The 22,110-nt window shown below is 44.9% G+C and overlaps 1 protein-coding gene across 1 annotated transcript; it reads left to right on the forward strand.

Moving 5' to 3' along the window:
* Window positions 1–146: 146 nt before the first annotated feature.
* TRIM37 (tripartite motif containing 37) lies at window positions 147–21,498 on the forward strand. The gene is made up of 25 exons (XM_048324272.1): window positions 147–333; window positions 1,594–1,695; window positions 3,004–3,044; window positions 3,611–3,727; window positions 4,006–4,093; window positions 4,927–5,049; window positions 6,191–6,314; window positions 7,037–7,104; window positions 7,577–7,701; window positions 8,402–8,452; window positions 8,716–8,797; window positions 10,166–10,242; window positions 10,639–10,818; window positions 11,349–11,463; window positions 11,585–11,797; window positions 12,187–12,323; window positions 13,018–13,115; window positions 14,092–14,292; window positions 15,921–16,232; window positions 16,851–16,979; window positions 17,462–17,645; window positions 18,301–18,419; window positions 19,863–20,015; window positions 20,554–20,632; window positions 20,929–21,498. Exons 1-25 carry the CDS (start codon window positions 313–315, stop codon window positions 20,930–20,932), a joined length of 2,943 nt encoding a protein of 980 aa, XP_048180229.1. The 5' UTR covers window positions 147–312; the 3' UTR covers window positions 20,933–21,498.
* Window positions 21,499–22,110: the final 612 nt, after the last annotated feature.

The raw sequence follows: 22,110 nt of genomic DNA on the forward strand, positions 1-22,110 counted from the left end.
AGAAAACAACGAAAAATAAAGAAAAATCCAAGCCCGAGGCTCCCGCTCCGCCGGCTCCCCTCAGGCGCTGCCGCTCCTCCCGCGCGCCCCTCGCGCCGCCACGCCCCCTGCGGGCGGCCCCGCGCATGCGCAGCACGGGCGGGGCGGGGCGGCCGCGCTGCCGCGGTCACGGCCCGGCGGGTGCGCGGGGCCGGAGCGCCGAGTCCGCTCCTAAAAAACAACTCTCCTGGAGCCTCCGCTCCTCACCCGCGGGCACGGAGAGGGAGGCCGGGGACAGCCGTCCCCGCTCCCTCCGCCGGCGGGGCCGCAGCCATGGACGAGCAGAGCGTGGAGGTGAGCGGCGGGCGGGCGGGCGGCGCGCGCTCCCTCAGGGCGGTGAGGGGGCAGCGGCTGCGGCTTCTCCTCCGCACCCTCCCGGTTTGCCGGGGCCCCTCGGAGGGTCCCTGTCCCCTGTGTGAGCGGGGGAAAAAGGCCGAGTGGTACCAAGCGGCGGCGGCCCGGGCGCTGGGAACAGCCTGCGGCGCTGCGGGGCTTGGCTCGGGTGGGCAGGGAGGTGGCAGGTGGGGAGGGGGTCGGAAATGAGCTGGCGGAGCTCCGCAGGTGCCAGTTCCGGAGGTGGATGGATCTAGGGATGGATGGGTGGGTGGGTGGGTGGGAAGAGACCTGGCACACACGGAACCCGCCTTGGCACCGTGGCTGTAACCCGGCAGCTCAAACACCTGCTGGGGGCTGTGTCACAGCCAGGCTGGGGAAGAATGTAAAAGACCGGCTGTGATCGCCTCCTGTAAACGCATATGGTGCGTTTCAATGGCTCGCAACTGTTAAAGAAGACATTAATATATGGGAGATACTGTGGTATCTTTAAAATTAAAGATGTCGTGCTTTTGTGCTGATTCACAATCTCAATGATGTGGGGAGAAAAATTAGCACCTCTGAAGGACCTTATGAAGTTCCATAGTTAAAACCAGAAGGGTTATAGCTCCTGTATGATACAGAAGGTAAAACTTCTTTATCAGTTAACTATCTATCAATATGGAAAGCAAACATTGCTTTCAAAATACCTTTCTTGTTCGGGAAATGTTTTTATCACCCAAGATTGATTAAATGGGGTAGAAGAGAGTGTAGAAATTATAGAGCTGGTGCTAATGGTAGACCGTAGAAAAAATAAGTCTTTTAAAAATAAAAAAAATACCCAATTCAATTCAAGCCCTCTTGTTTATAACACGTACATGCACTTACCACGATTCAGAAATAGTTTAGTGCCAGTCCACTGTCTGCAGGTACAACACCATTTCTTCTGGCAACCGCTCGATCACAAGCAGGAATGTCTTGGCTACAGGAAGGACTGCTCCAAAAGAGATAAGACAAATAGAAGCTGTTCCTTGAAGAAGGAGAATAGTGTTTTAAAATGGGTGCTGGGAGCTGGTGCAGTGTAGGAGAAGCTGAGGGGGAGAGTTGTTATGTCCACGGTATGTCTCCCTCGGAGATGCGCTGTTTGGAACGGAACTGAAACCTGGCACTGTGCCTGGAAAACAAATGCAGCCCTGGTGTGTTTGAAGCATGTTTAACAATAGTGATAATCCCCCTTTGCAGAGCATTGCCGAGGTGTTCCGATGTTTTATTTGTATGGAGAAGCTGCGGGATGCCCGCCTGTGCCCTCACTGCTCCAAGCTCTGCTGTTTCAGCTGTATCCGTGTGAGTTTGCTTGGTTTGGTTTATTCTTTCAAATGTTCGAACTGAAAACTGAGCTTATGAAGACATTCTTTTCCTGGAGTTCCAAGGATTCCTTTTTTTTTTTTTTTTATTTCCTCCTTTAGTTTCCCTTTCAAAACCTTTTATAACACCCCTGAGGAAGAAGTAGGCAGGCTGTGCATTGCCTTCAGTGGTGCTAATTATAGGCACCATCTGGAATAATTGCTTTAAGGAAGAGACACACAATGATCCCTTCTTTAGCACCTCCTGAGAGTTGGCGATGCCTGCATGGAAGACAAAAGTTGGGACAGAAATGCTGACTTTGCATCTGGTAAGGTCATAGCATCACCTCCTGTATCCTGGAGGTGTTTTATAATGCTTGTCAGGCTGGTGTGGTGTGATCAGCTGGGGCTAAATCTTTCTCAGGGGAGTCTGAGGCAGCATCTCAGTCCTCATTCCTTTGTTGAGGCCGTGGTTCCCAGTGTATCACGCTCGAGTTCCAAATCCAGATGCTGTTTTGTGTTGCTGTAGCAGCAAAAGGTTCAGCTGAGGTTTCCAGACCTCCAGTAGTATTTGCAGAAATTGGAACAGACGTTCATCCTTCGCTCTGGAAGCTCTGACAAGAGCTGTAGGTGAAGGATTTGTGCTGCATATTAAGGATTGTAGATGACATATTGTTGCTGGGTGGTGAGAGATTATTCATGAGACTCTTTAAATGTAGTAGAGAGCTGACAAATATAAACCCATCAACTGCTGAGCTTTTACACTTGTGAGCTGTAGTGGGCAGGTGAAGTTCTTTGCTCAGCTGTTTGTCCCTGGAGCTTTCTGGAAGAGAAACATTCCCAGGCTCCTTGTGGATTTGATCACTGAACTTCAGGTATTTAATTTGTCTATAAATAACCCAAGAGGAAGAAATAAATTATCTTGAAGACTAATTAGACTCTGAAAAAGATACTTGTGGTGTCTTTTTCTTTCCTTTATTGAAACACACTCTTTAGTCTAAGACTCTGGGAATCTGCCAGGTGGGTGGTTTCTAATGCAATATTTGGTACCTCAAAATTCTCTGTATAATTTTAACTGAAGCATCTCTGACATCTGAAGCCAAGTGGTTGCTTGTTACTAAGACACAAGTAGCAGCTTCTTCTGTGACTAAGTGGTTGAACAGTTAAATTGAAAATTTGTTGAAAAAAGGAAAAAAATATAGGAAAGCTATAATAAAAATAAGTAACTCCTAATTAATGATGGAACATGTTTGCCTGCAGTTCTTTCATTCCACTCTGTTTAAAAACGTTTTTCCTTTTTTCATCACAGCGTTGGCTGACTGAACAAAGAGCTCAGTGCCCTCATTGCAGGTAAGGTATTTTTAATATCAGGAATTGAGTGGATTGTCCTGTTATGATCAATCTCTTTTTCAGTGCAGGTTGCACTATATTTTTAAGCTTGATTTTTTTTTTTTTTTTGAGACCTGCCTGCTGTTTCTATAAAAATTGGCCCTGGTATAATACTTATTGTAAAATGTGTTCTAGTTTTGTGACAAGCTAAGCAGGATCTTTGTTCTTCCCACATAACACTGCTGTGTACGTAGCTGGTGTAATAAGAGTAACTAGAGGGAATTCCTCTTTATATTCTTCTTACAAAAGTCAGAGCCCAGAAGCTTCAGTTTTCAGTGTGAAAGTGTCCATTTTTTATGCCTGTAATTTGTGTGATGTGCTCATGCAGCTATCCTGTATCCTACCTCTCCCCAGTCCTCAAATGAGCTAATTGACTTTTTTTCCCTTGGAATAACTATTACAATTTCTGCTTTTTTTTTTGCCTGTGACTCTTCTAGTAGTGTAGAATTGAACTGAATTCACTTCAGTGCTTCTCCTTTGGCTCCTGGAGCCAAATTCCTGCTCTAACGATTCCATCCTTCTTGCAGAGCCCCCCTGCAGCTCCGAGAGCTTGTCAACTGTCGCTGGGCAGAGGAGGTCACACAGCAGCTGGACACACTTCAGCTCTGCAGCCTCACAAAGCATGAAGAGAATGAAAAGGACAAGTAAATGGAGTGTTCTTTGCATGAAGTGTTTTGTGGCTTGCGTTCTAGGAGCCAATTTTAGTAATGTACTCTCTGTATCTGTGAAGTGCTTCTTGAGAGAATACTAAAAGCAACATTAATCTTACAGAAGGTTTTTACTGAATGTAACTGTTCTTGCAAAAGATGTTTTGTGCTTTACTTGCAGGATTGTGTAGCAAAACAAGTGAAAATATTAAATTGAGTTTGTAGAAAATTCATTGCTGTTTTCTGTTGGTGATATGTGTATTTTTTGGTTTAAGGTGTGAAAATCATCATGAGAAGCTCAGTGTTTTCTGCTGGACCTGCAAGAAGTGTATCTGCCACCAGTGTGCACTTTGGGGAGGAATGGTAAGAGGAGACTTGCTGGAATGCACATGGTGTGAGAGACTTCAGGCTTTGTGCCTGACAGTGGTTTTGAAGAACTAGAAATGCTGTGAAACTGCTGTTACAGCTGTTGTATTGCCATGCAAATCCTGCAGTTTTATGTGTATGTATTACTTAATGACATTGCTTGTGAAACACAATACTTTTTGTTTGTAGTTAGAGAAGGAAATTGAATTTTTGCCAAAAGCAGGTCAGAATTGCCTTCCTTGTTATAACCTTCATGATGTCTTGGACAAATTCTGTGTGATGGAGAGAGTTTTGTGGGCAAAGGAAGAAGCCTTGCTCAAAAAACACAGATAACACTTGTTATTTAATTGTCCTGGCCTCTAATCTCCAAAGCTGTAGCACAGTTCCTCAGAGTTTATCCATCCAGCTGGGTATTTCAAGGAGAAACAGCTGTTGCTGTCTGGAATGTAAGTGGTTAACAGTGTGCTGCCTTTGTTTGGGAAGGGTGTTTTAATAATAATGATAAAAATAAACCTTCTATCAATATTTGATTTGGTAAAGGACTGTACAGTGAATGAAGCAGTTTATTTTCGGAGGACTCTTGAGACTCCAAATAACTCCTGACAGGAAGTTTTGATGGAATGAGAGCCAAATTCATGACTTCTTACAAAGGGAAGCGAAAGACTGACTTCCTACATACAATCTGCTTTGGAACCTTTCCAGAACGAGTGATACACTCATAGGCTTTCTTCCCTTCTCTTTCAGGAATTTAATAGGAGTGGAATAAAGTGGAAAAGAGATGCTCTGTTATTCACCACCTCCTCCTCCTCCCCCTTTTTCTCTTTGAACAGCATGGAGGACACACTTTTAAACCACTGGCAGAAATCTACGAGCAGCACGTCACAAAAGTAAATGAAGAAGTGGCAAAGCTTAGGAGAAGACTCATGGAATTGATCAGTTTGGTGCAGGAAGTGGTAAGGAAGTTTTCCTGTAGTATTCCAGTGGCAAAGGATAACTGTAAAGTGGGAAGTAGAAGTAGTACCTGTTAGAAGGTGATGGGATTATTCCACAGTGAGATCTTTTTGCTTTTTCATTTGACTCTTCTTATACAATGTGAAAAGATCAAAATATTCTCAGTTCTGGTTTAGAGTTAGGTAATACAATTTTTCTTTTGGTGAGTGCTGTTTAAAAGCTGGAGTTGCACAGTACTTTGAAAGATGTGTTTTTGTCAACACTTAAAGTACATTCTGTCAGGCTAAATAAGAATAAAAACGCTTTATTCTAGCAGCTTGTTTTCCTTTTCCTAGGATAATAATCTGTAAATGCATTTGAGCCTGCAGGATGAGCAGCTCACCAGTTGGAGATTTGTTCGTGTATCTCCTTTTTCTTCCCTGTGAACGTGTCAGATACAAATATTGGCACATTCAGCTTGGGCAGTTTCAGTGGGAATCCCAGCAATTTGATGCAGTTTCTTGGTTCCCAGGAAGGATTACTTTTGTGTTACATTTATGATGTGTAGTCTTTGTGCAGATAAAATCAGAAATTTTTTGATTGAGTTTCTGTATGATTTTTGCCTGTTGTTCAGGTGGTTGTTTGCCACATGCACTGATAGTTTTGCTCTGCTCCAGCTCAGATGTGACTTTATCACCACATGGGCCACTTGTGTTTATAAAATGCTGAGAGTTTGTGGCCTTCCCCTGCCAGGGAGATAGATGCTGGTTTTATCCATTATTGTTACCACAAAGAGCTTTTCTGTTTTTATCACATCATTCTCGTTACCACAAAAATAATTTTTCTGTGCTGCACAAGTTGCAGAGGAGAAACTGGCAGCTGCATTTACAGGTCTGATACTAAAGAATCCCCATATGACAAATCCCTGTGTGATGAGACAATGTTGCTCAGCTTCCCAATTAACCTTTGGGCACGCTGAGGGACCCGGTGAAATCCTGGCTGCTCCAGGAGCAACGCTCAAAACCAAAGCTCCTGTTTTTCCTCATGGGGGATTTAGGGAGACATAAGCATTTCTGGGATCTGAGAGAGTGGAGTCAAGGTGTGAATGAGTGGAAGATGCAGATGTGTGAAGGCTTTTGTCCATGTTTTTCCTGCCGCGTTCAGGAGCGGAACGTGGAGGCCGTGCGCAGCGCCAAGGACGAGCGCGTGCGGGAGATCCGCAACGCCGTGGAGATGATGATCGCCCGCCTGGACACCCAGCTCAAGAACAAGCTCATCACTTTGATGGGTGGGTATTGGCCTCTGTGAGGAGGAGGAGAAATTTGTTAACAATGTATAAATCCGCTGAGAAACTGTTTTCCTGGGAGCATGACTCCTTCCACGCTGCCTGGTGTTGAGCAAGCTCACTGCTGGTAGAAAACTTCCACCTGCAGCAAAGCTTTTGGTTAATGAGGTAGTTACTGTGATAAGTTCTAAATTTGACATAACCTGATTATATTCTATTAAAAACTCCTATATAATATCTTGGAAAACATTCCCATCTAGCTGGAGGATGTTTAGCACCTTTCAACTAAAGTGCTTTTACTTCATCATTTATGTTGGTCAAGAAGTGCATCTTTCTAATTAGAAAAGTTTGAAAATTACATCTTTGTGATAAATGCTCCTTTTAGTGTAATTTTAATATGAGTGAGGCTTGTCTGGATAAGAGTCACAACTGCTTTTTTTTGTGTCCAAAAAAGCACCCCAAAACAACAATCCTGCTGTTTCTGGGACACAGAGGGTTTCGTTACTGACTTAACCTCAAATGAGTTCTTCACTACAGCTCTAATTAAAAACGTAGACTTGCTTTTCAAATGCTTTCTTAATCAACCTTGGTATATTTAGAAATCCTTTACCTTAGTATGTTCTGGGGCAGCTTCCATGTGAGGGAAAAAAGAAAATGAAAAGTACACTTTCTTAAGAAATAGTATGTGGTTTTGGGGGTTTTTACCATGTCTTTTCCTTAAACAGGTCAAAAAACATCACTTACTCAAGAAACTGAACTTCTAGAAACCCTGCTTCAAGAAGTAGAACATCAGGTGATTATGAAAAGAGATCCCTCCTCAGTTGGCTTTTCTTGATTTCTTTTTCATTTTAAAACTATTAATTGATGGAGATTTCTGGAGGATATCTCTTCACTGAAGTGGCCTTAGGTTGCACGATTTCTTCTTAAAAACAAGTACGTCTTCTAGAAACACTCAAAAGGTGTTGTATTGCTTGAAAAACTAGTACAGGGATTAGTGGCAATATCGTACAAAACTACCCAGTTGTATATAAATTAGTTTAACCTAAGGGAAATACACACTAGTTGTTGTAACTTTCATTGTGGAATTCTGGAAAACAAAATAACCAAAACCCAAAACCTCCAAGCTCCCTTTTACGTTGTGTCGTGGGGAAACTTTCTGAAGCTGTGACAAACGTGCAATTTAGTTGTTTAAAAAGAAAAGTGGATAAAACCTCTTGATTTTTGCTCAGCTAAGGATTTTTTTCCTTCCTTTTTTCCCTGTATAGTTACGGTCCTGCAGCAAGAGTGAGCTGATATCCAAAAGCTCAGAGATCCTGATGATGTTCCAGCAGGTCCATCGGAAGCCCATGGCCTCGTTTGTCACCACTCCTGTCCCCCCAGACTTCACAAGGTGAGTGTTGCATTTCTGTTCTGTTTGTTCAGTGTTTAAAAACATATTTAAAGTACTTGAGAGGAGAGTTTTCCTCTTAGCTTACTCCTGGTAGTAACCTGTGCTGCAAGTAGGCTTTTGTGTCCCAGCAGGGCTCATTTTGTGTCTGTAGTCTCTGCTGGGGAGTCAGGACAGTGGGTTCCAGCTCACAAGTTTTTTTTTTTTTTCTCTTAGTTTACTGATTTGTCCTTTTTTCTCTTATTATTGGGTCATTCAGTATATAATTGCCAGGCTCTCATGAGATGCCTCTGCAGGTCACCTTAATTCAGAATATACAGCCAAAACCACTTCATAGCACAATTCTGCATCAGGAGAATTCTGCATCAGGAGAATGCTGCTGGTGCTGGGTTCTGAGGGAGCCTGTGCTGAAAAAATGTCTTCAAAAAATGGAAAGTCAGAGAAGTCTCAAGAATTCCTCAGCAAAAATTGGTTTGGCTGTGTCTTGGTTTAAATCTGAATGTTCATTTTCTAGTGGCACCAAGGTATCTCCTCCTAAGGAGGCTTATAAATGGAATTACACTGCAATAACCCAGTGTAGTCCTGGTGAATTGCAGTGGCTCTGGTGACCTAAATCATCTAAAATTCTTCTACAGATTGTGAAAGTTGGGATTTTTAATGCCATGTTATTCAAGTGTAATGTGTTTATTCTTTTCCCCCACAGTGAATTGGTTCCAGCCTATGACTCAACTACATTTGTCTTGGAAAACTTCAGGTAAGAATATATCTTAAATTATGGTGAATATTGGGAACATCCTTCTGTTCCTTCTCTACATGAGAAATGTTATTTAAAACACAGAATAATCTCCACAGAAAACTGGGAGATGTGGACTAAACTACAGAAATTCCATTAACAATCTCTTGTTTACCAGGTGAACAATTATTTTCCATGAGAAGGACAATTGCCTGTGCAGCTCATGGCTCCATGAGGGGTTTGCTTTGTCCCAGTACCAAATATTTTTCCTCCTCTCTCACCAGTACCCTGCGCCAGCGAGCGGATCCCGTGTACAGCCCTCCCCTGCAGGTGTCAGGACTGTGCTGGAGATTAAAAGTTTACCCGGTGAGTTTTGTCTTCAACTGCAGTTTTTATTCCATCCCAGTTCATTCCCAGGCTTTCCAGTGAGGAATCATCAGTTTGTCTCATGCTGTATATGAAAAGCTGTAGGAAAAGAACATTTTAAGAATTGATCACCAACCACTGGGGAATTCCCTCTCTGCCTCCAGATCTCCAGTGAGAACATTCTCAGTATAGTTTGTCTGGCTAATTTAAAAGCAATTAAAGATGGGTCCTACTAATATGGCATAGGAACCTTAATAGATATTTTAATGCCTCAGTGTTTTTTGCAGATGTTCCTTACAGAACTGAGGTAAAGAGTAACTTACTCTATGTTTGAGTAATACTTACTGGGGAAGGTGGGAGGAGGACCAAGTATTAGTTGTTGACTCTGCATTCAATTCTCAAACTGGACATTAAAATGTGTATTTTGCTATGTCCCTTCAGTGGGCCGAATATTCCAGTTTCTGAAGCTTTGTCCATGTTGGAATGTTGACCCCCAAGCTGGGATCTTTCCACATTCCCTGCTCTGGTCAGTGCTGCTCCTGCAGCTGTGTGGAGAAGGAGGAGTTTGGTGGTGGAGCACCAGCTCTGTCTTAGTGATTTTTGTGGCATCCTTGGAGAATTGACTCTGTAAGTGAAGCCCATGGATGCCCAGAATTGTATTATTGCAGTGCAGAGGTGGAACTGTGTGGAAGTTTCCAGAGTACTGTAAATTCAGGATTAGCTCCATGAGCTGTGCTGTCAGAAGGCATTAAAATTTATTTTTTCAATGGTAAGTTGAAATGTTTCTTCAAGCTGGAGGATTCAAGTTGAGCCATTCTTCATCCTTGATTCAGGTGAGTGTAATGGAGGTTTTGCTGTATTTTTTCTTGACTTCTGGTGACTCTAATATTGTTGCTTAGTTAACTGCCCTAACTTTTCATGTTGCATGGGATTTTTTTCTGAACAAATTGCTCTTTTCTCAAAAAATAAGTAGCTTTGAAATGTGACTGTATGTAAAATATTTCAGAACTAATGTTTAACCTGAAATAATATTTTTCTGGTACATTAAGTGTTTGTCTATTCAGACTTCCACTTAATCAAATACCTAAAGTGCTATTAGAGTAATTAAAGCTTTGTCTTGAGATTTATATCTGAGATACCAGCACTGCACTGTGTATGTGCTTCTTGTTGATTCATGTTACAGTAGGAGGCCACTGAAGTCTAAAAATCACAACTGTAACATCCAAAGTAGATTCCTGCTGCAAATCCAGTGTTGATTGAAGCTATTTTCTAAACTTTTCTAAGTCTTCTGTATCAGTGCTTTGGTTTTTTTTATTTTTTCTGGTTTTTCCTTTCTATTTTTAATGAACCTCTCAATTTCATTTCAAGGATGGAAATGGAGTAGTTCGGGGCTACTACCTGTCAGTGTTCCTGGAGCTGTCTGCTGGATTGCCAGAGACATCCAAGTAAGCAAACCTGCAGTAAGGACAGATGGTGGGGTTTTTCTGTCAGTGTTTGCAGAGACTGCAGAGCCCTTGGGAAAAGAATGGTGAGACTTCTGTTGTCCATTGAGCTTTGAATCAGGCACAGAGATAATATTTTAAAGTTGTTACTCAGTGGCTTTCTTGAGATAAAAAAGAAGGTGGCAAAAGAACGGATAAGAGTATCTGTGTGGTAGTTTGGTCTTGGAGTTCACTCTACTCCCTTTTCCTTTTCCTTTTCCTTGTTTATTTAAGTGTTCAGTAAAATTGTAAGCCTGACTCACCCGTTCAGCTGGGCAGGGAAGTGCAGCTCTTAAACCTGACCCACTCAGAAATTCGGACACCTTTTGGCCCTAATCCCTGTGCCTTTCCCCTGGGCAGGTATGAATACCGTGTAGAAATGGTCCATCAATCCACCAATGATCCCACCAAAAACATCATTCGGGAGTTTGCCTCTGATTTTGAAGTTGGGGAATGTTGGGGTTACAACCGATTCTTCCGCCTGGACCTGCTGGCCAACGAGGGCTACTTGAACCGACAGAACGACACCGTGATCCTCAGGTGGGGCTTCCCTGCTCTCCTTTCAAAGTATCATCACCAATCTACTGCTGAAATAGGGAATAATTAACCGGTTGAATTTAAAAGATTAGTGATGTGTTTTGCTCTAAATGGATTTGACTGTCAGCAGCTTTAAAGACGGAAATGTGCCAAAGGGAGTTGTGGAAATGTTATCTTTCTTGGAGGAGTAGCTGCTCCTGGCACTAATAAGGGTTAGAGACCTGTAGCTACCAGAATTAAAGGAAAAAAATGCTTTCTCCCTCTCTTTAGGAACAGTTGTAGTGAGCATTGGAGAACTTTGGGAATAAAGGAAGTCTGTGAGTCTCTCCTACAGAACTCACTGTGGCCAGTCAGGGTGTTCAGGAAGCTGAGTCCACAAGGACCTGTTGTCTGTTAAGTTTATTTCACCACTAGATTTTAAGTTTTAAGGTTTTTCTGCAGGGCTTTTTTGGATGGAGGAAGGGACATTTTAGAAACAAACCCCAAACCAAACAAACTCCTTCAGAAAACCCCTTTTGAATGTTCCTTTGAAGGTTCCAAGTGCGCTCACCAACCTTCTTCCAAAAGTGCCGGGATCAGCACTGGTACATTGCTCAACTGGAAGCAGCTCAGACAAGTTATATCCAGCAAATAAATAACCTAAAAGAAGTAAGTGGGATGTTTGTGAATGTAAATCACCTGTTAGAGTGTAGCTGCAAGTTAACAAAGGTGCTTGATTTGGTGATGCTGCTCCATTGTTGTCTTCTCTGTTATTTTTGTCACCTTTTAGAGGCTTGCGATTGAACTGTCCCGGACTCAGAAATCCCGAGGGGTTTCCCCTCCAGACACTCACCTCAGTCCCCAGAACGATGAGGGCACAGAGACAAGAGCAAAGAAACCTGGACAAAGCATTGAAGCACTGCTGGAGAATTTCACTGCTCCAGGATTAGCACGGGAGAACAAGGAAGAGGAGGAAGAGAAGACCCAGCAGGAAGACTTCAATGTAGGAATTCTCTGTTTCCTGCCTCTGTTTATACGTAGCTTTCTGTGATAAGGCAGCAATAGAAACAGGGGAACTTCTGAATTGTAAATGAGGTTTATTATCCTTGCTATGGAAATAGGAGATGACACACTTGAAAGCTGTAAGTGAGAGGTGACTCCAGAGAGATGTTCCAGAACAGAGCTTAAAAGATCCCACCACAAAAAAGTCTCCAAGTTGCAGCTGAAAAATCTGACTTGTGTTTGTTCCCAGCCTTTAATGTGCTTTGAGAGCCCCCTCACTGCTGTGTGATAGTGACACAAGGGACAGAGAGTGTCTGCTCATAGCTTTTGGGGATGCATCAAGGTGCAAGTGAATGTTTCTTTATCAAAAACCTCCTGTTTTTCCTGTAGCACGAGCTCTCAGATGGTGACCTGGATATAGATCTTGCTGGTGAAGACGAGGTGAACCACCTTGATGGCAGCAGCTCTTCAGCAAGTTCAACAGCAACCAGTAACACTGAAGAAAATGATATTGATGAAGAAACTATGTAAGTAACTTTAAATGCCTTTCAGATCATCCTGTGCCTTGTACCCAGGGTAATCATCCCAATTCCAGTGGAAACTGAGTAATTTGCTGGGGTGTGTGGGATTCCAGTGTGATTTGAGAGGTGGTTCCTATACTGGGAGCAACATGAACTGATAGAGTTAGTGCTAAACATTGAATTTTTGGTCAGCTAATTACTGTCTTTCTGATCTCTTTATTTATGTTAGTGCTGCATTCTGTCTTTGACAAGTGATAATCTGTGAAGGTTCTTTCCCAAAACACTATTAAGAAATCTGTCTCAGCACTGTAACAGAACAGAGGTCTGGTATTGGGAAGTGTTGTAGTAGTAGGAGAGTGATGATAAGGACAGGTATTTAAATTAGGGAATTCAAGGCTGAGCAGAGCTGATGTCAAATCCTGGAATCTTAATTAAAACGTGAGAATGTGCTGCAACACTTACAAATACAGGAGTTGCAGGATCAGATTTTGCAGTCTAGGTACATATGGCACTTCTGGCCTCTTGGTTAATGAGTCAGTCATTTAATTACTACACTTCATTTGTTCAGTTTGGGTAGCTTGGAACGCAGGAAATACAATTTACAGCACTTTATGTTGTTTTTTTGTGCCATAACATTTAACAAGATCTGAGGAAAGCTAACAGTTGTATTCTCCTTTTCCCACCCTGATCATCCCCGAAGGTCTGGAGAGAATGATGTGGAGTACAGCAGTACTATGGAGCTGGAAGATGGAGATCTCATGGAGGATGCAGCAGCTGCTGCTACTCCTGGAGCATCAGGTATGAAAAACGACTCCAGAATTCCCATAAAAGCGGAACGCTGCTGGATTCCTTCCCCTGCTCCTCTTGGAAGCGACTCCAAGCTGCGTGTTCTGCAGGCAGTTCTATTTTGGGAACTGCTGCATCATGTGGTTTGTACTGATTATTGCAGTGTAGCAGAAACACTTCATTGGTTCAATAAAAAAAAAAAGGGGGGGGGGGGAATCATCTGAAGGTGCTGGTTTAAAAATGATGTCAAAGTTTGGAGGGCAGCTTTGTGTCTCTGAAATTCCTGAGAAGGAATTTTTACTGATGTCTGTGTGACCTCTGAGTGGGTGACACATTCACTTGGGGCTTAGTGCACTGCAAAACCCAAAGAATCTGGAGGGAATAAGGTAAAGAATCCTCACAAGTCAAGCAGAAATACATTTTAAATGCAACACAGAAAGGTGTTCTGGGATTTTTTGCAGCCTAGAGATGATCACAGCCCAAATTAGCCATAAGATTCTGAAAGAAACATATCTATATGGAACACAGAGATATATTATGGAATTTAAGTATATTTAGGACAAAGATGCCAGAAGCGGCATTCTCTGGAATTGGTATTTGTGCTGCTGTACAAGTCTGTTGGTGCTTGAACGACAGAACTCCCTATTTGAAAGTTCTGAAGTTCAGAGACAGACATGTTTGTCTCCTTACTCCTTTAGAGTAAGTCTAATCTTTGTCTTGATCTGTTAACAAATCTGTTTATGAAGAGATTTTTATAAAAGGTAGGAAGTGGAGCACTTCCCCCTTTCCAGTTGTTTTTATTTTACTCTTCAATTAGAAGCATATCTGATTGCTTTCAGCACCCAGAAATCCATGAAATACCGGTGTCTCCTTAAGTTTCATGGGATGCTTTCATTCCTAATCTGCTTGTGTAAGTCTTTTTATTTTTCCCAGGGAATAATGCGTGCCTGTGTCCCACACATGCCACCTTTGTGTCTCTCCTGGTCAGGCACCAGCCACAGCTACAGCAGTGCCAGTGGGAGACCCTCGCGGCGGGGAGCCAGCGCCCTGGGCTCCACAGCCAGCAGCAGTCTGCTGGATATAGATCCCTTAATTTTAATCCACTTGTTGGACCTAAAAGACAGAAATGGCATGGAAAACCTTTGGGGCCTTCAGCCACGTCCTCCTGCCTCTCTTCTGCAGAACAGAGGTAACTACACCGTGCATCTGATGGTTTAATTCCAGCCTGGAAATGCTGTGGGATGACTGAAAAGCCCCTTTCCTGGAAGGGGTTGGCACTGGAAGCCAACACAAAACACAATTCTGTGCTGAGGCAGCAGCTTCACCTCTCCCTGCATACAGCTGGAGTGGCTGGAAGTACTTGGAACACGGTGCAAACCAGCAAAATAAATCCTGGAATTTAGAGGCCATTAGAACTAGAAAAATGTGACTGATTGTAAGGCCGGAAAAGAAAAAAAAGAAAATGGATCAAAATGTCAGAAGCCAAAAATAGTGATGGTATTTAAATAATTGAGGAATATTTGTGGTTCAGTTGGGACTCTTGACCCGAAAACAGCAATTAACTCCATGTGCAGCAGCAGCAGAGCTGGCAGTCCTGGCACCCCTGGCTCTTCCTGGAGGTTGCTTGTTCCTCTGGTAGTGAGAAATTAAATGTATTATTGAGGTTTGATTGGATTTTGTCATGATTGACACTTATTTGAGCTGCTGGCTCACAACCATTTGGTGACTTTGTAGAACAAAAGAGAAATAATTGTCCCTTTGCTCCAAGCGATGCTTGAGTTTGCTGCCACAATGCCATTGGTGGTACTGAATTTAACTCCAACTCTTTGTTCCTTTGTCATTAGCTTTTTAAATGTTGTTACATAAACAGTCATGAATTTTCAGTGAGTGTAATCCATATTTCCAAAAGTGGAAGTCACTTCCAGAAGTACAAAAAAAAAAAAAAAGGGAGCAGCACATGAACTGTGAGTCCCAGTTCTGTTTTGCTTTTGGAAAAAGCCCTGGACAAAAGGAGCTCAGGAGAGGGCACTGCACTTTGTGCTGTGCCACTCAAGCAGGTGAAGCTCTCCTGTTGTGCTGAGTTGTGTGAATCTTTAGCTACTGAACACACAGCCAAAATCACCTGGTTTGTGGAGCTTCCCTTGGGATTTGACTGTTCCCAGAGCTTACTGAAGTTGGTCAGTAAAGACAAAGCTGCTGTTCCATTTGGAGTTTGCCAGACCTCACCTCCTGAGGTGAAGGTTTCTAAGAGCCACTTGACTTTAGAGTTTGGAACAGCTGAATTTGCAGTGAAAACCAGAATTTATAACACTCCAGATAGATCCAGGTTGATCTAATTCCAGCTGAGCAACACAGAGGCTTATTCAGGTATTAGCTGCTCAACCTGATCTTCTGCTGTGAGGTAATTAAGAGAACTCCTTCCCTATTTTCAGATTTCTGCGAGTTCTCTGTGTTATGAGATGTTGGTGGTCTGAGAATCTTCTAGACACAGTCAACAAGTTTTATAAAAATTTGAGATGACCTGGCAGCCTGGCTGGCAAGGTGGTAGCTCAGGTGTCACCAGAATTCCTGCAGCAGTACTGGGAGCCTGGCTTCTCCCAGTGAGCAGGACTGGGAACCTTCTTCCACGACAGGGAACAAGCCCTGCTGTCCCAGCAGCTTGGCAGTGCTTGCAGCCTCAGTGTGGTGCTGTGCCAGGACAGAATGTGTGTCCCTCGCTTTTATAGCAGGACAAAAGGTACAATTCTTAGCTCTCCACGTTTATTTGAGAATAGTTTTCCTTACCTGCTGTGTTCTCTGCCTTTTCCTTTGGCAAAGCCTCGTCCTATTCCCTGAAGGATCGAGACCAGCGGAGGCACCAGGCCATGTGGAGGGTGCCCCCCGATCTGAAGATGCTGAAAAGACTCAAAACCCAGATGGCTGAAGTTCGAAGCAAAATGTCTGATGTGAAGAACCAGCTGTCTGAAGTGAGGAGCAGCAATGCTGGCTCAGGGGAGGGACAGCCCAGCTTCTTCTCCATCGAGCAGGGGGCCCTGGCTGCCTGTGGCACTGACAGCTGCAGCAAACTGCAGGAAATAGGGATGGAGCTCCTGACCAAGTCTTCAGTCACCAGCTGTTACATAAGGAATTGTAAGTGCATGGAGGATTTAAATCATCTTTACAGGTGGTTCATGTCCCCAGCAGTTCTTCAAACTTGGGTTCAGCTGGAGATCAGAAATGTAAACCTGCTCTGCCACTGAGTTGCTGAAACTGATTTCAGCCCTTCTCTGTAAAACACCAAAACTTCACCCCACAGCCACTGCCAAACCTGATGCAGTGACAATGTTCTGAGGTTTAACCCAGGCTCTGACTGGTCTGAGCTGGTCACTCCCTTGACTGCTCTGCATCAGGCCCATCTGGGAACTTGAGGCTGTTGCAGGGAACAAATTAAAACAGTCCAGACTTGCTGGAATCTAAAATACAAGTAAGCCAGGATTTAGGTTTGTCTATCCTTTATAATCTCATGCTGGCTGAAGGAAGCTTTCTGAAGGATGTTTCAGTGCAAGGCAGGTGAACATGACTTGTGCAGTCTTGGCCAGGCTTCCCTCCAGGCCAGGCCTTTGACAGGAAGGTGTGGCAGGATTTGTGCAGGAGTGGGAGTTAATGAAAAATGAGAATAATGTGGAGCTTCACTTACAACAAGCATAAGGCCAGGGTCCAGCAGTGCTTTGAGTGAACACTTGTCACATCTTTACACTTTTTTTGCAGCTGCCAGTAAGAAAAGCACCTCAGGCAAGCCCCTTCGCTCGGGAGCAGCCGGGAGCCTGTCCCTGAGGAGAGCCATGGACAGCGGGGACGGGAACCTGCGCCTGAAGGGGGACAGCCACCCTGCTGAGGGTACCTGGGCACTGTCACCTGGGTGGGATGGAATTGGCATCTCTTGTACTAAAGCTTTTCAAGGAGTCTTTTATTTGGCAGCTGGAGTTTCCCTTAAACTTGCATGGATCCTTTCTCCCACGGAGTGTTACTGTACCTTTGATAGCTGAGCTGGGAGGCAGCACCTCACATTCACTTACCAGAACATAAATAGATGTGTTATGTTCTGGTGTCTCAGCAAATACTTCAGGAGTGAACTTGACAGTGAAAATCCCGGATCAAACAGCACTGAGCCAGGTTTAAATTGTGATTTAGCTTAGAGGGAACTCAAGGAAACTCCAGTAAGAATTTTATGGTAGTGCTGCTCCTGAGTTGCATGATGCCCTTCCCTTAGTGCAAGCACAAGAAAACCTCTACCACAGAAATTGGAATTTTGCCTCTCTCCAGCACTTAGGGAAGGAGGGGAGGGTCATGTGGGTCACATTTGTGCTCTCTCTGCTCAGGGGGCCTGGGGAGCTCCAAGCTGAGTGCTCGGCCCCACGCTCGGGCCCTGGCTGGCCCCGGGGCTGCCGAGGCGCTGCCAAAGCAGGAGGAGAGACCCTGTGAGGGATCAGATTCTGAGCTGGGAGCTTCTGGCTTGAATGGCTTGGCTGCTGTAGAGAAGAACAGAAAAGTTGGTGCTCTGGGGTAAGGGTTTCTTCATTTTTCCTCTTATCTCCTCCCCCACCTTCCCTTGGTCTACAAAAATGCCACAATCTCCTAAAACCAGGTGCTTGCAGCATGAAAGAAAAATTACTTTGAAGTTTACTTGGTTGATGCTGTTCCCTCTGGACAGCAATTTTTGGGTTTATAACTAGGTTACAAGTTGTCTTTTTTCCTTTTTCCTTTTTTTTTTCCATTTTTCTCTTTTTTTGATCAGCTCTGGCTGGAGTTTGACACTTGGAATTGAAAGGCAGTCCAGGTCTGTTTTCCCACTTACCCTCTAACTGAAATTTAATCACTTTTGATTTCCTCATTTAAGATGATGCTTTTTGCTCTTAACTCGATTTTTCAGCTGTTTCATGATAATTCTCTGTTGGCCAGCTAAGCAAAGAGCAATGGAGTTTTCAGGTTATTCTTTCTAAATAAGTAGAGTCACCTTTTTTGGGAAAATATTCAAACTTTTCAAGGTTTTTCGATTGATTTAGAAATATTAAAATGCTAAAAAAAAAAGCTGGAAGTTTAAGTGGGTGTGTAGGAGACTTAAATAAGGAGTAAAACTCAATGTGGTGCTAAAAGGCTTTGTTTCCACCACTGAGTTAAGGCTGAATTTCTAACGTGGGGTTTTGTATTTCTCCCCAAGTTCAAACTCCAAGGGATGTCGGATGGAAGGAGCCCAGTCTGGTGGCCTGGAGAGCAGCTCTGAGCCCGGAGAGCTGCAGGGGATGGGCTCTGAAGGTGCCTCTGCAGGACCAGAGGAAGGTAAATTGGACGTTGTGGGGGGCAGGTGCAGCGTGGCCGCGCTCCGGGCGCTGCTGCTCCGCCTCTGGAGCGGGAAAGAACGAGAGAAAACCACCCCCAAAAGCTGCTTCCATGGCTGCTGAACTTTGCTGTAATTTGGCAGCTGGAGAATAAATCTGAGTGAGGAGAGAAGAGCTCGGTGTGGCTGCTGTCGGGGCAGGATCGGGGCTGTCACGCGGGGCCATCACTCTCTGGACAAGCAGCTGCTTTTTGTACCTTGAGACAGCTCCAGGTCTCTGCTTTGCTGTTCAGTGGAGTGGCCTTGAGAAGAATTTCTTACCTAATTAAAATAGCAGTCAGTGACCTTGGCTTGTAATTCTGCTGCCTTCAGGGACAACCCCCCGTGGTAACTTTCTCCACAGCCACACGAGAGCCTCTCCAGCACCTCATTCATGCTGGGTGTTGTACATAATCCAGTTTCCTTAGAGACTTGAAGGAAAGTTTTCCTCCTCCCTTCCTGCATCCTTTCCATGCTGGAAAAAAATAACACTGCTTTTTTTTTTTTTTTTTTTTTTTCCTTCTGAAAGTCCACACAGAGTTTTTCTTATCTTGCTAAAACTCTCCTGCCTTCCACCCCTGCACTAATTTGAATTTCAATGACTGGATTGTAGCGCAAAGCCTATATTAAGGTGCCAGCATCCATCTCGAGCTGCAGTGTGCAATATTGTGTGGGAGTTGGCATTTACAGAAGGTCTCTCAGTGACAAAACTGAATTTCTGCTCTTAGTCACTGCAGCGTGATCATGATGTGCTCCTGCAGTTCTGTTCTCAGAGCAGGGAGCCCAATAGGAAAACGCTTTAGAAACTGAAAATACTTCATTGTTAAAAACCCCAGGAAGCAAATATTACAATTTTTTTCCTTTCAGAGGAAAAACTACAGTAGAGTTGGCCCCTCACTTTGCTTTTTCTTAGCAATGAGTATCAGCTCTTAAGAGGCTGAGCCAAGCAGACCCTGTGTTGTCCACGGAGAGTTCTGGCTGCCCAGTGCCCACCCAGGGTCACCACCTGGAGACACCAACAGCTCTGGTTCTGCTTTGGAGGGGAAATTTGTTGTGTGAGACTCAAATACACTATTGCTGCTTGAAGGCTCTGGTAGGTCCATCTACCCCCCAGGTTGTGCTGCCTTTTAGCTCCTAGAAAAGCAACTTTTATTGTCTGTCCCAGTTGCTGAGTAGACTGAGCAGCTCAGCTGGTGGCATACAGGACAAATCCAGTTGTGTTCAGGGCTGGTACCCAGTGCTCTGCTAGACCCCTGAGTGCTTGGAAAGTGCTCCTTCCCTCAGTTCTCCTGATATCAAATCCCAAGAGCTGGCAGGAACTCTTCCATGGGACAAAGTCAGACGTTTCAGCTGTGCAGATCCTGCTGCCATCATTTTGCCCTGGGTGTCTCTGGTTTCTCTTGCAGCTGGGGTGTGTCAGAAGCACGTCCTTCACCTCCTGCCAGGGATGAGCAGTGACAGTGACATCGAATGTGACACAGAAAACGAGGAGCAGGAAGATGCCACCTCTCCCTCAGAGGTGTTCAACCAGGCCTTCTCTGTCCAGCCCCCCAGCGAAGGTAGAGCTGATAGAGCCCCTCTTCCCAAACATTCCCAGTCTTCCCAGAGCTCCTTGGGTACAGATCCCTGGGAGGGGCTGTGGAGGTGTTCAAGCTCAAGAAACTGCCAGTAAGATTTGGAACTCTTCTCTTGGGATCCCAATTAAAACAGCTCAAAACAGGAGAGGGAAACACTTGCTAGCCTTGAGAAGTCAGTTTAGGTGAGTCTCCTGGGAAGGGTTGGAAAACCCATAGCTCCAGTTCCCAGTTGGAACTCCCTGTATGCCAGGATTGGCACTCTAAGTAGGCTAATTCCAGGGAGGTAACCACTGCCTTAGACATGGATTTGCATCTTAATTGGCAGGAATGTGCTTCCAGCAGTTCAGTGGAGCTTCAGAAAATCCTCTGGTTAAGCTTTCACTTCCAGTCCAATGGATCAAAGCCATGAAGCCATGGGGGTGAAGTGTTGGCCTGAGTGAGGGGAGGGAGCATTCCCTGGCTCTTCCAGTGCTAACTGGTGAGGGTGACTGGGTTTTTCTGGTGTTGTTTTCACCCTCAGAGCACTCCTCGGTGTTACCAGATGGGGATCAAGCCAATTCTGACGATCCCAGCTTTGTTCCTGGAGAGGACAGCACCAGGTAACTGGGAAGGTTCTCCTTGGCCAGCCCTGGGGCTGCACCTTCCCTGTGCTGCTCCAGGAGCTGCAGCCACGGAGCCACTGCTCATCCTGTGTCAGGATCCTGAGCTCCCTCCGGCTCTGAGGCAGTCTGGGAGGAGGGAGGGAGGGTTGAGCTTTGAACACGTCCATAATCAGTACAAAACTGAGTGGGTTGAAGTAGCTGGCATAAAATTTTAACTCGTAAGATTGTGTTTGAAGCCTTAAAACTGCTCCAGCAGGAGCGTTTTCAGTTCAAACTGACTTTGTTTGGAGCAGGTAGAGCATGGGCTTGAGGCCTGAAGACCCACGGCTGCATCCCTGGGGAGAGGGCTGTGCATTCCCTGGAGCTGAGCCCGAGGCCGCTGTCCCTGGCTGCCTGGTTCTTCTGCCATTGTCTTAACCCTGTCCTGGGGCACAACGACCTTTGCAGGCCCAGCACTGAAGGGTGGCACTCGTGCTCCACCAGCCTCAGCTGCTCTGAGGAGTGGTGGGGAAGGTGCTGAGCCCCGTCCGCGGGGGGGGCATGAGTGTCCTGCTGTGCTGCTGGAATGAGTGTGTGACTGTCCTTGGGAATGCTGGGGGGAAACAGCCACCACTCCAATTGTTTTCCCCAGTTGGTGACGTGGACCAACCACAGCCATTGCCAAACTCTTTGTTCGTTGCATTTTGAGCTGCTGAAATCCTTGTGAAGCTCCTCTGGGAGCTGATGCCTGGTTAGTAACAAAGCATGAGCCCGGTGTTGTCCTCGTGTGGCTGCCTGTGCCCTGTGTCCGTGTGAATGTGCTCTACAACTCCTAGTTTAAAACTGTTTGCACTTTGTTAATAAAATGAATGTTGAAATCTTCAGTCTTAGGTGTTTGTGTGTGGATAAGTAAAAGGGTGGAGGCTGTCAGGGTCAGCTCCACTTGCTGCAATGCCTGGCTGCTCATGGAGGGACTTTTTCCTGCCATCCACCTGTCACTTTTTTCCTTAATTATTCAGTGAGAAGCACTTAAACCCCCTCTGGGAATTCCGTTTGTAGAAGCCAGAGGAAATGCTTAAACCTCGATTCAAACAGGAATTGAGAAGGATGCGGAGTTTTCCCCCAAAGTTGATTTATGTTTCTCAGCGGCAGAGGAAGCAGAGCCTGTTCCAGTGCTGAGCCTGCTGGGGGCCAGGGCCAGGCCCCACACCCTGGAGGTGCCTTGTGAGTGTTTGGGGCTGTGTGGTGATTACTGCACACAGCTTAATTAGGTTAATCATGGCGCTCTGCCTCTTCAGCACTTGCAGCTGCTTTACTCTCAATGAGAGGCCCAAGCTGAAGGAAATGACTGCTGAGGCACAGGGGCTGCACTCGAGGCCGTGTCCAGCTGTTGGAGGGGCAAGGGGGGAGCTGTTGATTTGCTCACCTTATGGACAACTTCTTTAGAGTTGGTTTGTGAAGAACAGGGGCGAAAAGAGGCTTGAAGACATTGATCT

The sequence above is a fragment of the Corvus hawaiiensis genome, chromosome 20, assembly GCF_020740725.1.
Source record: "Corvus hawaiiensis isolate bCorHaw1 chromosome 20, bCorHaw1.pri.cur, whole genome shotgun sequence".
NCBI classification, from domain to species: domain Eukaryota; kingdom Metazoa; phylum Chordata; class Aves; order Passeriformes; family Corvidae; genus Corvus; species Corvus hawaiiensis.